The 17,188-nt window shown below is 36.1% G+C and overlaps 2 protein-coding genes across 5 annotated transcripts in view; both read right to left on the bottom strand.

Annotated features, from left to right (window-relative positions):
- LOC149743889 (uncharacterized) overlaps positions 1–17,188 on the bottom strand; it is a 114,639-nt gene that overhangs the window by 9,555 nt on the left and 87,896 nt on the right. The window lies entirely within an intron of this gene.
- LOC149743890 (uncharacterized) overlaps positions 1–17,188 on the bottom strand; it is a 44,469-nt gene that overhangs the window by 16,017 nt on the left and 11,264 nt on the right. For 3 of the 4 annotated variants that reach the window (XR_016391681.1, XM_089906084.1, XM_089906083.1), the window contains one exon: positions 1,107–5,346. The exons of the other annotated variant lie outside the window; for it this stretch is intronic. Coding sequence is in view for 1 of the 3 variants with exons in the window: in XM_089906083.1 (XP_089762209.1) it covers positions 5,183–5,346 (164 nt within the window). In the remaining 2 variants the exon portion in view is untranslated. Of the gene's footprint in view, positions 1–1,106; positions 5,347–17,188 lie in introns of those variants that run through there. 4 annotated transcript variants of the gene reach the window in all.

The raw sequence follows: 17,188 nt of genomic DNA, 5'->3' as shown, positions 1-17,188 counted from the left end.
AATAATGAATCAACAAGGTAAAACATAACCCCAATCTGACAGAGCAAAAAGGAATAGAAGAAAATAAAAAACAGCCTTGGCTATGTGGGCGGAGTTTGGGGGGAGAACTTAGGCTGGGGCAGTGTTTAGGGTGGGGGGTGACTTTTGAGTGTGGGGCGGGACCTACATGGGGCGATGTCCAAGTGTGGGAGGGGGCCTAGGTGCGTGGGTGGGGGGTGACTTTCAAGTGTGGGGCGGGGCCTCTGCTTAGGACCTGAGCAGAAGGGGAGAGGCAGCACGTGGAAAGGAAGGCCTCTGGACTGTGGGCTTCTGGAGTTTGGAGGTAGGACCCTGAGTGAGGGTGTATGGGTGGGGTTTAGGCCAAGCTCACTGGAGGGGGTCTCTGAGTGTAGAGGTATGGCCCTGGGTGGGGGTGTAGGGGCGGGGCTTGGGCTCTGCACTGCAGGAGGGAGGCTCCAAATGCAGAGGATTAGGCCTGGGAGCCCAACAGGCTTCCTGGTGCTTAAGTGTACAGGGAAAGCACCAGCCGTGTTCCTTTCCCTTCCTTCGTGCCCCTCCCCCATGGTCTCCCCCCATTGCTGCTGGACCCCTATCTGTGAGTGGGTCTCACTGGGTGTAGGAACTCCTCCCCTCCACCAGCCGCCCCTCAGGGGTGCCAGTCCCAGAGGTCTGGCCTTTACTTTTGATCGCCCTTCCCTCCCTCCCACTCCTTCAGGACCTGCGTGGCTGGAGGGGCCCAGGTGGTGGGCAGGGGCAACCTGGCCATGCTCCCTTTTGATCTTCTTCCCTCCCAGTGGTCCTCCAATTTCCCCCTTCTGGCATGGGATCCCTTCCCTTCCCCCAGCCACCCCTCAGGGGGGCCAGTCCTGACTCGCCTCCACTTCTCCTCCTCCCTCACTCCCCCCATGCCCCACATCCTACCCAGTCACTGGGGGTTCCTCCCATCCCCTTAGGTGTCCGTGGACCCACCATTGCCTGGTAGGTGCCCTAGTTGTGAGGAGGCGCAAATTTTGTGTCCTCCTAGTACACCATCTTGACTCCACCCTTCTCTCATATCTACTTGATCAATCTGTCCTGCATGAAAAAAAATCACAACTCCATAAAAATCAAACTAACAGAAGAAGAAATTTATTAATATTGAATTAGAGTAAAATGGTTGAAACACCAGCTCCAGTTCCAGGGGTCAGGGATCACCAAGGCACGTGATGCTCTGGTGTTGAGGCCACGTGTGCATTTACTTGACAACCAACAGCTTTCAAGATCTTTCTGAACATCCCTTCTGCACCGTTCATCCGTAAGTCTACCAAACAACAAATTCCACTGCCCTACATGGGGCAAAAACCGTCTCTTCACACATTACATTTTAAGGCACAAATTATTCATTATAAACTGGAAGCCACTTTAAGAAATCTATCAAAAGATGGATTTTATGGTTGAAAATATGTCTGTGAATTTATATTAGGTCTCCAAAGTAATCAAAAAGAAAGAGGATGTCAAGTGAGTTCTCAAAGAAACAATTTTTCTTGTCATTCAAATTTTCAAAATTCATGTGTGTTCTTCTGAGCCAGTAAAATAAGTGCATTCTCCTGTTCCATTTATGAAATCTCTTCCTCAAATTTTGACATAATGAATTAATTTAATTCATCCTCAAGGCAATTTCAAGGTTTTCACTGTAAATTCCTTAAAGCAGAACTCAAATTTCATGGATTTCTATAAAACAAGGACTTTTTTGGATCAAAATACTCCTAGAGCTATATACTAGTACAAAGCATTACACATTATTTGTTTATATACACTTTCTATACAGTGTCACTAAAGAACTTTGAAATCGTGGTTTCCATATTTCCCATTTTATTTAATTTTTCCACAGTTTCACTGTTTTTTTCCTGAGTGTGAATTTTACATAAATTTTATTGAAAAATTATTTTAAAAGGAATTTAGAAAGAATTCATTCATGCACCTCCCACTCCCAACTGTACAAAGAAAAAATTTTTTTCTCTTGATTTGATTCTAAGAAATGGAATGATAATCTTAAACTTTTCCTTTCAAATCCAGTCCTTGTGCAAATTCAAGCTCAATATATTTACAACATGAAGCAAGATATGAACTAACTTCACATTTTCAAAACAGATCATCTTTTCTGCATGGTTTTTTTCTCTGTAAGGATTTAGAGTTAGTACCCATGATCATTAAAAAATATATATATACAAATTTTGTATATATATACAAATATATATATATTTGTATGTATATATATATATATATATATATATATATATATATGAAACTCAGCATTCTTATTCAAAAAAGTGTTCATACAAAAACCTGCCACTCAACTAGATGAGTTTTATAGGTCGCTTTTTTTTTTGACAACCTATTTATCCTACTATTTAAAATCCTTGAAGGAAGGCTTGCCATATATGATAGTGTATTTCAAAGGTCATGTAAGTTGCAATTTGTCATTCTTCATTTTGCAGGAAATGGTTCATGATGTAAACAACACATGAGCAATATATTAACATGTTTTGCTGTCTTTCAGTGTGAATAGATTTTTCTCTTAATTTTGATGACAGTCAAGGCAAACTATACATTGTTCTGGTCAACTATGGGTTGTAAAGAAGATATGTATTAAATTGTATATGTTGTTATGCTTTGGTATCTCTAATTGTTGTGCCTTGTTTGTTTGGTAGAGGTAGATTCTAAACTTCTAGAAAGAAACACACTTTTGATTATTCATTTATTCATTCTTTTAAATACTCATCAATTCTGTCAAAGTGCTTATATTAAATGCCTAATAAATTCAAGAAAGAAATGATTTAGGTAACAGATGATGAAAACTGTGGAATAGTTTCTACTTTTGTGAAACTCATGGAAAAGCAAGAGAAGCAAACAATCATGTGAATGTGAGTTTGTTTTGTATGTGTGCTGTCAGGATGGCCTGCTTGCCAGACACTTCTCTATTACCCTGTTTGTGGTGCTGACAGAGGAGGATTCCCATGCCGATTATATATTTCTCACCTTAGTGCCTCATATGAAGTAGAGAGGGCAGATCCTTCTTTGCGGGCTATGGTCAGACATGTGACTCAAGCTTAACCAAATGCACATTCACCCTTTCTATGTGGCTTTTCAAAGTGGGACATTTGGCTCAAGAATTGGGAGAGTTTTGTTTTGTTGTGTCATTACTATCATGACAGCAGTAATTGCCCTGGTAGCTCTAGCATGGCACCTGTGATCTTGGCAGAGGGACTGCTGGTGACATCTTGAATAGTATAAAGCTGCTGCATGTCCTTACCCTTAATTTCTGCTTTCCAGCATCCATGGACATGTGCCTTGTTATAATTTCAGTATTGCTGTCTCTCATTGATTCTATGAGGGTTTAATTTATATCTACTCCTAATGTATCTCCCTCTCCCACCTGCCAAAACACAAACAAACAAACACAGCTAGGGTCAGAAAGAACAGCTCAAATGTCCTTCACAGCTTAAAATAAAACTTATTGAACAATAGTTTATGTCCCCAAAGAGTGAAATTAAGATAAAAAGAACAGAATTTCTGTCCATGTGGGTACAGCATAACAGTCAAATGCACTTTGATTTCATGTTTTTTTGACCTATTTTGTCTTTCATTAAAATATGTAAAACACTCAGAGTAGGGCTTGGTGAGTAGTAATCATGTCAGTATGAGCTATTTTATTATACAAAGGGGTGGAGCATAGAGGTTAAGAGCCCAGGTTATGGTTCTACACTGACTTTATTCATAAACTAGCTCTTCCATTTACACATCTGTGTGACCTTGGGCAAGTTACTTGGGCAAGTTACTTAACATCTCTGTGCCTGAGTTTCTTCATAGGTGAAATAAGGCTCATAATAGTATCATTCAAGACTGAGATTGATAATTCCAGCAATATTTATAGAAAAGTCTGGTCATATATTAAGCTCTCACGGAGTGTTATCTGTTTCTAGCTTCATCTAATTTCATGTCCATTTTTCCAATAAATCCACTGAAATTTAATAATTATGTTATATATATATATATATATACTCTCTCTTCTTAATAATGAAAGGATTTATAGCTTTTCGTGTTCTCTTTGAGTAAAGGTTTAGTATATTTTATATACTTTGTTATGTTTGGTTCTGTAAGTACTTAATTTCTAAATAGGCATTGTAATTTTGCTTTCTTTCAGAGTAATTAGAGCTATTTACATGAGTTCTATATTATAATTTCCTACTTGTTATTGTGTTATTAAGCTTATTAATTTCTCAAGTTATTGCACTGAGGCCAGAAACTGTGTTTTTTTTCTATTTTTAATAACTGATTAAAGTTTATTGCTTTGAGAACATAAATTTTGAACGTTTTTCAGATATTTGGGAGCTCTTTGCATGTCTATTTAGTCTAATTTTAAATTTCAGTATAAACCTATTAATTCAGACTTGTACTTATACTCTTCAAAATCGCTATCATTTTTAAAGTTTTCTATGGACTTGCTTAAAATCATTTTGAGAGATGAGTCAAAGATTTCCACTTACATTATAAGACCAATATTAATCATCTTCTCATTATTCTAAAAGTGTTTGCTATTCATATATATTCTTCGTGGATCATGAATTTGTCCATTTTAATATTGATATTGCCCATCCTCCTTTTTTTTGGTTATTGTTGGTATTTATTTGTTTGCTTTTATCAAGTAAAGAAGGGTCTCTTCACTATTTGCCAGTCAAAATCTCTTCAGAACAGACAAGCTGTACTGGAAAGGAATAAAACCCAGGGTCATAGGCTTATTCCAAGTTTCAGAGAATAGTCATGTTCTCTCCAAGTATTCTTTTCTTTAATTGAAGTATATTTGATTTACGATATTGTGTTAGTTTCAGGTGTACAGCAAAGTGATTCGGTTATACATTTGTATGAATAAATTAATATATATTCTTTTTTCTCAGTTCTTTTCCATTATAGGTTAGTATATGATACTGAATATATTTCCCTATGCTAGACAGTAAATCCTTGTTGTTTATCTATTTTATATATGGTCTCTCCAAGTATTCATTTAAGCACATGCCTGGCAGCCATGCCCAGTCAGTCTCTCCTTGACCCAGATAGGAGTTTTCCAGATTGACATCACCAACAGGTTTGACTTTATTTATGGCTATGCATACTCAGTGAAAAGTGAAAATGCAGTGCTCCTTATTCAAAAATTCTTCAGAATTTCAAGATGGCAACAATAGAGCATTAAACCAAGTGTGTAGTCCTTCTGTCTGGGTCTGAGTGGATGCACTAGGTGCATGCCCATAAATCTGGCTCTTCTTGTACCTTCTTTTTCAATGGTAATGTTTCCATCTCCTACTTCAGCCACTTTGGGAGAAACATGGGGAAAAAAACGGGAATTAATTTTTTTCTTGCAATCACTGATTTTCAATTTTAACATACAATGGAATAAAATCCATGGAGCTAAAGACACAGTTGAAGTTCAACAGTCATAATAAACCACTAAGGTATTATATACTTCTGATTTTATAGTGTATACAGGATTATTTTTTGTAACGCATCTCCAGATTGAGGAATTTAAATACTTTAATAGTCAAAATTATGTTTGGGATTTAAAGAATATATTTAAGAATGCATAAAATTTGCCTTTTATCCTTATCTGTAATTTTATTCTATTTTTACTCTCAATATTAACCTACAAGGTTTTTCTTAGTTATATAATTTTTTACATTTTAGTAATGTGATATTCCTTATTGTTATTCATTTGAGTTTTATTCCAAAAACTCTGTTGTATCGATGACAATGATGGTGATTGATGATGGGGGAATAAAATGTACTTTATCCATGAATTATTTGTCTTAAGATTATCTATATGTAAACATCAATGACTCTAAGAGTTAGTTATGAAGTTCATAAATTAATCGTTTACTCATTATGTTATTTTTGTTGATATAATTCTATTGATAAATGAATCTGTTGCAATTTCAAAGCTAGAAAAAATGTATCGCCACTTCTTCTCAATGTAAGTGTATTACTTAATTTTTAAATCCAAATGCATCATAATTCAGTTAATTGCAGAGACTTTTTGTTAAATTATCCCAACTTATCTTGCTCTTTGTATTTATAAGCTCTTTAATATTGCATGTATTCAAGATATCAAAGTAGCCTTAAAAGCTTATTACAAATGATAGCTTTTTTACTTAGATTAATCTGCTACTATGATACAAAGGGTGTTTTATTAAATATTCATTTTCTTCTATCAGCACTGATACTAGTAATTTAAGTTTGGCTATAGAGTAATCAATTAAAGTAAAGCATGCTGTGTGAACACTAAACCTAACACATTAATTTAGTCTATATTGACTACTCCTGCTGTCTTGCAAATCATTCCTATGGTTACAACACATTTATCAAAGTTTCTAATAGAAAAACATTCCATGATGGCAAGACCTATACTAAATAAATATAAGATTTATGGATAATAAAAATATTTAGATTTAATTTCGTAAATTAAGTGACATTTTCCTAATATCACGGAACACATACAATAAAAATGAGCTAAATACACTGAAATTTTGTTTAAATTATTGTGGAAAAATGACTGTGTAAGATTAATCATAGAAGGTGTACAAATGATTATACAAGAAGAGCATAAAATTTCATTAACTCTGTGATAAATTAAGGATAGTGAACAGGCAAGTGACTTCTTAGAGCTGGCATATAAGTGAAATTGTGTCCAAGTGTCACCTTGGTTGGAGCTTTTTCATATTCCTAGTAAGCAGGTGTCATTATTTCAACAGAATAAAAGGACAAGAAACTTTACAATGTTGTCTGAACTTTGGAATCACTATTGCAAATCCTTAAAATGATAGCATAAATGTGACTTTGATAAATGTACTTGTATTGTAGGGAAGTTAACTTTACCCTAAAGAGGTCTGGCCTTTGCCTTTGCTCTCAGGGAGATATATCCTTTGGAAGGTCATGCCTGACAGGAGCATCTTTGTATAGGGGTCTGACCACACCAGATTAAGGTAGGGGTTGACCAGGATAGAAAGACCAACAATGTGATACAGAGTAGGGCTTTGGGTCATACAATATCACTTGAAATGGAGACTGAGATCAACCAGGGGGCAAGTGGAACCCCAGTAGCGACTGAATACTGAAGCTGAATACTGGGGTGAGATTCCCTGGTTCATAGTGCTGAAACCTTAGGGTACTGTCGCACAAGGATACCAGGAAAGCAACACCTCCTGATTCCACAGAGAGTCAATCAAGTCCAGGAAGCACAGAGAGTCCAATAGGATACTATCAGAGAAACACGCCAAGACACATATTAATCAAACTATCAAAAATTAAATACAAAGAAAATATATTAAAAGCAGGAAGGGAAAAGCAACAAATAAGTACAAGGGAATCCCCAAAAGGTTAACAGCTGATCTTTCAGCAGAAACTCTGCAAGCCAGATGGGAGTGGTATGACATTTAAAGTGATGAAAGGGAAAAACATACAATGAAGATTACTCTACCCAGCAAGGATCTCATTCAGATTTGATAGAGAAATTAAAACCTTTACAGACAACCAAAAGCTAAGAGAATCCAGCAACAACAAACCAGCTTTACAAAAAATGTGAAAGGAACTTCTCTAGGCAAGAAACACAAGAGAAGGAAAATACCTACAATAACAAACCCAAAACAATTAAGAAACTGGTAATAGGAACATACATATCGATAACTACCTTAAATGTAAATGGTTTAGATGCTCCAACCAAAAGACTTAGACTGGCTGAATGTATACAAAAACAGGACCCATATATACGCTGTCTACAAGAGACCCACTTCAGACTGAGGGACACATACAGACTGAAAGTGAGGGGATGGAAAAAGATATTCCATGCAAATGGAAATCAAAAGAAAGCTGGAGTAGCAATTCTCATATCAGACAAAATAGACTTTAAAATAAAGACTATTACAAGAGAGAACGAAGGACACTACAAATGAGCAAGGGATGAATCTAACAGGAAGATATAAAAATTGTAAATATTTATGCACCCAACATAGGAGCACCTCAATACATAAGGCAAATGCAAACAGCCATAAAAGGGAAAATCGACAGTAACACAATAATAGTAGGGCACTTTAACACCCCACAGATGATCCAAAATGAAAATAAATAATGAAGGAAACACAAGCCTTAAATGATACAGTAAACAAGATGGACTTAATTCATATTTATAGGACATTCCATCCAGAAACCACAGAATACACTTTCTTCTCAAATGCTCATGGAACATTCTCCAGGATAGATATCTTGGGTCACAAATCAAGCATTTGTAAATTTAAGAAAATTGAAATCATATCAAGTATCTTTTCTAACCACAATGCTGTGAGACTAGATATCAATCACAGGAAAAAAAATCTATAAAAAATACAAACACATGGAGGCTAAACAATACACAACTAAATAACCAAGAGATCACTGAAGAAATCAAAAAGGAAATCAAAAAATACCTAGAAACAAATGACAATGAAAACACGATGACCCAAAACCTATGGGATGTAGCAAAAGCAGCTCTAAGAGGGAAGTATATAGCGATACAATCCCACCACAAGAAAGAAGAAACATCTCAAATAAGAAACCTAACCTTACAACTAAAGAAATTAGAGAAAGAACAAAAAAACCCCCAAAGTTAGCAGAAGGAAAGAAATCATAAAGATCAAATCAGAAATAAATGAAAAAAAAATGAAGGAAACAATAGCAAAGATCAATAAAATGAAAACCTTGTTCTTTGTGAAGATAAACAAAATTGATAAACAATAGCCAGACTCATGAAGAAAAAAAGGGAAAAGATTCAAAATATAGAATTAGAAATGAAAAAGGAGAAGTAACAACTGACACTGCAGAAATATAAAGGATCATGAGAGATCACTAGAAGCTACTCTATGCCAATAAAATGGACAACCTGGAAGAAATGGACAAATTCTTAGAAAAGCACAACCTTCCGAGACTGAACCAGGAAGAAATAGAAAATATAAATAGACCAATCACAAATACTGAAATTGAAACTGTGATTAAAAATCTTCCAACAAACAAAAGCCCAAGACCAGATGGCTTCAGAGGCGAATTCTATCAAACATTTAGAGAAGAATTAACACCTGTCTTTCTCAAACTCTTCCAAAATATAGCAGAAGGAGGAACACTCCTAAACTCATTCTATGAGGCCACCATCACCCTGATACCAAAACCAAAGATTTCACAAAAAAAGAAAACTACAGGCCAATACCACTAAGAAATTTAGATGCAAAAATCCTCAACAAAATACTAGCAATCAGAATCCAACAGCATATTAAAAGGATCATAAAGCATGATCGAGTGGGGTGCAAGGATTCTGCAATATACGCAAATCAATCAATGTGATAAATCATATTAACAAAATGAAGGAGAAAAACCGTAGGATCATCTCAATAGATGCAGAAAAGCCTTTGACAAAATTCAACACCCATTTATGATAAAAACCCTGCAGAAAGTAGGCATAGAGGGAACCTACCTCAACATAATAAAGGCCATATATGAAAAACCCACAGCCAACATCGTTCTCAATGGTGAAAAACTGAAATCATTTCCACTAAGATCAGGAACAAGACAAGGTTGCCCACTCTCACCACTATTATTCAACATAGTTTTGGAAGTTTTCACCAGAGCAATGTAAGAAGAAAAAGAAATAAAAGGAATCCAAATTGGAAAAGAAGCAGTAAAACTGTCACTGTTTGCAGATGACATTATGCTATACACAGAGAATCCTAAAGATGCTACCAGAAAACTACTAGAGCTAATCAATGAATTTGGTAAAGTAGCAGGATACAAAATTAGTGCTCAGAAATCTCTTGCATTCCTATACACTAATGATATAAAATCTGAAAGTGAAATGAAGGAAACACTCCCATTTACCATTGCAACAAAAAGAATAAAATACCTAGGAAAAAACCTACCTAAGGAAACAAAAGAGCTGTATGCAGAAAACTATAAGACACTGATGAAAGAAATTAAAGATGATACAAACTGTTGGAGAGATAAACCATGTTCTTAGATTGGAAGAATCAACATTGCGAAAATGACTCTACTACCCAAAGCAATCTACAGATTCAATGCAATCCCTATCAAACTACCAATGGTGTTTTTCACAGAACTAGAACAAAAAATTTCACAATTTATATGGAAACACAAAAGACCCCAAAGAGCCAAAACAACCTTGAGAAAGAAAAATGGAGCTGGAGGAATCAGGCTCCCTTCTTCAGACTGCACTCAAAGTTACAGTAGTCAAGACAGTATGGTACTGGCACAAAAACAGAAATCAAGATCAATGGAACAGGATAGAAAGCCCAGAGGTGACCCACGCACATATGGTCACCTTATTTCTGATAAAGGAGGCAAGGATATACAACGGAGAAAAGACAGCCTCTTCAATAAGTAGTGCTGGGAAAACTGGACAGCTACATGTAAAAGAATGAAATTAGAAAACTACCTTAAACCATACACAAAAATAAACTCAAAATGGATTAAAGGCCTAAATGTAAGGCCAGACACTATAAAACCCTTAGAGGTAAACATAGGGAGAACAGTCTATGACATAAATCACAGCAAGATCCTTTTAGACCCACCTCCTAGAGTAATGGAAATAAAAAGAAAAATAAACAAATGGGACCTAATGAAACTTAAAATATTTTGCACAGCAAAAGAAACCATAAAGAAGATGAAAAGACAACCCTGAGAATGGGAGAAAATATGTGCAATTGAAGCAACTGACAAAGGAGTAATCTCCAAAATTTACAAGCAGCTCATGCAGCTCAATACCAATTAAACAAACAACCCAACCCCAAAATGGGAAGAAGACCTAAAGAGACATTTCTCCAAAGAAAATATACAGATTTCCAATAAACATATGAAAGGATGCTCAACATCACTAATCATTAGAGAAATGCAAATCAAAACTACAATGAGGTATCACTTCACACTGGTCAGAATGGCCATCATCAAAAAATCTACAAACAATAAATGCTGGAGAGGGTGTGGAGAAAAGGGAACCCTCTTGCACTGTTGGTGGGAATGTACATTGATACAGCCACTATGGGGAACAATATGGAGCTTCCTTAAAAAAGTAAAAATGGAACTACCATACGACCCAGCAATCCCACTACTGGGCATATACCCTGAGAAAACCATAATTCAGAAAGAGTCATGTACCACAATGTTCATTGCATCTCTATTTACAATAGCCAGGACATGGAAGCAACCTAAGTGTCCATCGACAGATGAATGGATAAAGATGTGGCACATATATACAATGGAATATTATTCAGCCATAAAAAGAAACAAAATTGAGTTGTTTGTAGTGAGGTGGATGGACCTAGAGACTGTCATACAGAGTAAAGTAAGTCAGAAGGAGAAAAACAAATACCATATGCTAACACATTTAGATGGAATCTAAAAAAATATATGGTTCTGAAGAACTCAGGGGCAGGACAGGAATAAAGACACAAACGTAGATAATGGACTTGAGGACATGGGGAGGGGGAAAGGGTAAGCTGGGACGAAGTGAGAGTGGCATGGACATATATACACCACCAAATATAAAATAGATAGCTAGTGGGGAAAGCAGCTGCATAGCACAGGGACATCAGCTCGGTGCTTTGTGTCCACCTAGAGGGCTGGGATAGGGAGGGTGGGAAGGAGACTCAAGGAGGAGGAGATATGGGGATAAATGTATATGTATAGCTGATTCACTTTGTTATAAAGGAGAAACTAACACACCTTTGTAAGCAATTATACTCCAATAAAGATGTTCAAAAGAAAAAAACAAACAAAAAAAGAAACATCCTCACAGATACACCCAGAGTAATGTTTGACCAAATATCTGGCCACCCTGTGGCCCAGTCAAGTTGAGGCATAAAATAAACCATCACACCTTCCATAAAACTCATTTCTTTGAAAAACAATTAGCAGAACAGGAATGTTTTTGAAACCCATATACACTGGCAGAAATATATAATAATAATTTATTCTAGTGACAAGACCAGTGATATTCTCAGGATGGAAGCTATTCAAAATAGTTAACTTGTTACCAGGTAGATAGTAAGTCTCAAGAAATTATGTAATTTTGGAGCTTGGTTTTGGTCTCTTTTTCTTACAGGTTGGACATTTGGCAGTAGCAGTAGCTAGATTAGCCTTAGTTAGTTAGTGAGAATCCACGCTGTTGGCCTCTCTCTCTGCCATCATGACCACTCCATCCTCTAAACAGTGTCTCATGAAGGCCTTCATAGTACTAACTATTTGAAGAGATTAACATGCTATCCTGAAAGCAATGGATTCATGTGCTGCGCTCTGCAATGTTTAGATAGTCCGAGATCCCTTTGGACTACATTATAGCAGAGGAAAAGGAATTACAGCTCAACAGCAAAATTTGCAAGTGTTTATTACACATTTGAAGTGAGCAAAAACTCTCCCTGATCCTCTTTTCTTACTGAAATAGAAAAGAATGCATATGCCAAAACAATGTCCATATACCAGAACCTGAGGCTCTATCTGTTCTAACAAAGTTACCACATCCATCGTGGCAACTTCAATCAGGGCAACTACTGGGTTGAGCTTGCAGCGGTCTACAGTCACCTTCCAGGATCCATCTGGTTTTTGCAAGATCATTGCTAGGTAACTTAACTGGGGATGTGATAAGGACCACCATCCTTGGCATCTCTTAGAAACTCATAGCTGATATAAATCTCCTAAACTCTATATAATACATATATGATACAATTTTTATTTATATATTTTTACTTACTTTCTCATGACAGGAACAGTTTCAGAGGCTTCCATGTGGCTTTCCCTATTTTGGTAGTTATCTACAACCAAGGACCCAATCTGGAAGTTGTACTAACTTCCAAGTATGTTAATACCAATTAAACATTCAGGGCCCAGGGAAATGACCATCAGGTGGTCTATGTAAGTGATTTACTACCTGTCTCCCATATGCCCCCATACATATAGGAAGGCCACAATAATGTTTCAAAGTATTCGTACTTCAATATCACAGAAACCCTATAACCTATACCAACAGTGCTAAAAATGAGTAATCCCCATCTCCCAATTTATAGTCAAATGAGTAAATGGCCATAATTTTCTTGAGGAAAAATGCAGCAAATCATTGCTTTGTATACATGCTATGGTATTGCAATTGTTCCACTTGGAACCACTGTTTAGTGGGCTCTGATTCTGAACAATGGTCCCCAGTCTGAAACCTATGCAAGGAATCATGACATATTTATTAGGGTGGCTAACCTCAGACGCCCAATCACCAAACCTTGATTTCTTCTGCTGGTTCAAGCTGAGTAGTGACTTTGTCAGCCACCAATCTATTTTGCCCCTAGGGAGGTCATATTCTATTAACCATCCTTGTAAGTCCCTGTGTATCTGGTTCCCAGGGCTATTACTCCAACTTTGCTAGTGATCACAACATATGTGGTTAAGTACCACCTGGTTACTGACAGTTAACTGCTGCCACCTAGACTCTACTATTTTAAAGTCCATTCATGGACATTGTTTTCAGCTAGATAAATTCTGTAACAGTATTTTCTATCTCCAGCCCTAAAATGAAGAGTAGAGACATTACTGAATTTTTTTTTTTTTTTTTTCCTGTACACGGGCCTCTCACTGTTGTGGCCTCTCCCGTTGTGGAGCACAGGCTCCGGACACAGGCCCAGCGGCCATGGCTCACGGGCCCAGCTGCTCCGCGGCATGTGGGATCCTCCCAGACCGGGGCACGAACCCGCGTCCCTTGCATCGGCAGGCGGACTCTCAACTACCGCGCCACCAGGGAAGCCCCTGAACTTTTTAATGATGCTGCTTCCTGTCTCACCAGGCCATTCATATGGTCTTGATAAATTTTGTGTCCTTGGGCCTTCCCAAGGAACATAACCATCATGCTTATCTTCTGACTGTACATATTACATCCATTCTAGCATGTCTACTTCTCTGAACTTTTTAATTTCTTTATCCATCATCTGACATTGCAGTTCATGCATTTCAATTTTGCTCAGCTTGGCCACTGTGTGTACCATGCCATGTACTGGGAGCCACCTTATTAGTTTGTACAATCTCCTGAGGTTCTTTCCCGGACACTAAATCCTTTATCTCCAAAGAATATTCTCAGGTAAATAAATTCTTCCCTTTCCAATTCTATGTTCCAGTCCCTCTGATAAAGAATCTTCTAACACAGTGCCACTCATCCATCCCAGATGGCTACTGATACATGTCAGATAGATTTACAGCATCTTTAAATTACACTACTTTGTTTATGAAGCCAAGTGCATCCTCAGTTGCTTGATATTGTGACTTAAAACCTAGGTATAAGCCAAGTGGCCAGGAGGGAAAGTGAGGGCAGATCTTGAGTGGTATATCTGCTGCCTTTCAGGATTATTGAGATGACTGCTCTTAGCAAAAAGGAATGGAACACTTCTGCAGGCTTAGAAGGTTCAGAAGTGTCAGAGGAATCAAAATCTTCAGGAGCAATCATCCGCATGTCTAGATTCTGTGTGTTAAAGCTTCAGATTTTCCCAATGGGGGCAATGCCCTTGGTATAACAAATCTGCCAAGTTTAACCTCCTTTGAAGTTAGTCGCACAGACTAATAAATCTCAGGCCTCATGTTTGGCTTTCTCTGCACTCCTGTTGCAAAACGAGGGCTTCTTGGCCTCTACCAAGGAGTCCCTTTGGCTTTCACATCTCATTTTTAATTCATTCTTATTTTCTTTATCATTCTATTATCATTCTGTAGAGAAATTATAGCCCATAAGAGTGTGACAGAGAGGGCACTGGAATTATAGAAATTGAGGAAGGTATTAATGGTCTCCTTGCTCCTGGACGAATTCATGTCCATGTTCATAAGAGTGCACTCTCACTTGTGAATCCCATCATATCACTTCCTTTCCCAAAGCTCTTCAGGATAAACCATATATATATATAACAAGACTGTATTATCTATTCCCCACCAAAATAGTAAACTCATTTCCTGTTGCTCCCTTTTGTGGCATTTTAAATTCTCAAAAAATATGGAAATATAGAGAAGATCAATAATTATCAACATACGTCCAATCGTGTTTTGGCTCTGCCCAAAACACGATTACTTTAAGGTTACTTTAGGATTACTTCAGAGTTACTTTAACCCCTGAATAGTATAGATGAAAATCCTAAACATAGGATTTTTCATCGGGGAAAAAATAGCATAAGGACTAAAAAAATACAAAATAAGACAAAAGCTTTTCCAGCTATCCACCCACAAATTTAACAATAAACCCTTTATATTAAAATATCTAGTCAGTGTATATATCTGCATGATGTATCATAATTTATTTCCAAAGCTGTTTTATTGAAATCAGAATCCCAACAGGGCTCAGAATATTGATAGCTTGGTTGATTATTCTCTTGTCTTTAAATCTATACGTTGTCCCTCTCTCTTTTTTCCATGAAGTTTATTCTTCCTTGTGGGTGGTCATTTGCCTTGTAGAGTTAACAAAATTTTGCATTTTTCTGTGTGTATTCCTGTTTTATTTTTAACATACTTCTCCGATTTTCATGTTTTTCTTTTTTAACAAATTAGTGATTGGGAACTACAGTTTTGATTCAGATTTGATTGGTAAGAGCTCTTCATAGTTGATGTGCTACACTTATTTCTTCACATTAGGGAGCACATAATATCTGGTTGTCTCAAGTTTTATGTTCTTAAAATTAATCACTAGGTTCATTCACTTAAAATCCCCCTCGATATGTTATGATTCTTAAACACTAATACATTTAGATGTACTGTTTTCTCTATGGTTTTGAGTGCCCACAGCATACTTTACTTATATAGCATTATAATAATTATTTTAAAGAAATAAAGCAATTAACAAGGATTAATGTGCAAGAATGCTTATTATAGAATGTTTGGGGATAGAAGAAATTAGAAACACATTTAATATCAAGTAATAAAGACACAGATAAATTATGTGGTACTTGCATAAGATGGAATGTTTTGTAGGTATTAACATGCTTTCAAAAAATATTTAATAACATGGAAAATGTTCTTAATGTAATGCTACATCAAAAAGTGCTGAAGACACAGATTGTTCCTTAAAAAAATACAAAAGCTTATCAAATGTAATTTCAAGAGCAAAGAAATAATATGTAATTTTAACTTCCTAGTGTTTCTGAGCGTCTGTAAATATACTAAATTTTAATTTAGGATAATGGATAATAAGAACCAATATTACTAAATATCAACAAACTGATTTGTAATTATATATGGCTGAATAAAGTTGTTTCTTTTGCCCTTTTCTCAGTAATTTGGTGCCAACAACAAAAGTAAAAATTAATGAAAAATATTTTAAGTGCATCTTCAGTAAGAATAAAAAATATTTTTTTACCTCTCAAAAGAAGATTTTGTTAGCATAAGGAAACATGACCAAACTGAGGAAGAACTGTGAGATCCTAAGATTAACAATACAGACCTCAATAACACAAAACAAAGTTCTAAAATTAGGTGACTATCCTTGTGTTTCCTGAATTAAAGTTTGGGAAAAGGAGCAGGTTTCTTCAGGAGAATTAATGAGTGCTAAGAAAACACATCGAAACCAAATTGTATGGATAAGGTTTTCTCGTATAGAATTGCTGGCATAGCAACCAAGTGAGGACAACTTGATATCCCCATAAGAATGACAAATAAATTATGAAGAATCCAGAATATGTGCTATGAAGGTATTTTGAAAAAGTTATAAATCTATAAACAGACATGAAATAGTCTCTAAATCTTACCATCAAATAGAAAGCAAAATCCAAAACAATACAGAATATTAGTCCAACGTTTATATTTCCATCAATTTGAATAGTTTACATTTAACAAATTTCATGAATTAAACATAGACAAAACATTCATATTATTTTTATTTAAAATTTTGTTTTGTTGAACACTGGTTAGTTTGAGCATTTCATTGTATTTATCACATTTTTTACATTTGCTTTCCTGAATTTCTTCTTCCTGGCATTTATTCAATATAATATTTACCTTTATTTTTTAATGAAATCTCTTCCCCCTATATTGATTATTTTGCATTGCAGAAGTTATTTCTCTATTTTGAGATTTGTTTAAACTTTTTGAAGCTTTTGGTGTTTAACCAAATCATTATGTC

This window comes from Delphinapterus leucas, unplaced genomic scaffold (genome assembly GCF_059928025.1).
Source record: "Delphinapterus leucas isolate spDelLeu-1000000601 "Yukka" unplaced genomic scaffold, BTC_Dleu_Yukka2 spDelLeu_asBTCV2_sq61, whole genome shotgun sequence".
Classification (NCBI taxonomy): Eukaryota; Metazoa; Chordata; class Mammalia; order Artiodactyla; family Monodontidae; genus Delphinapterus; species Delphinapterus leucas.
This window is presented reverse-complemented; position numbering and strand designations above follow the sequence as displayed.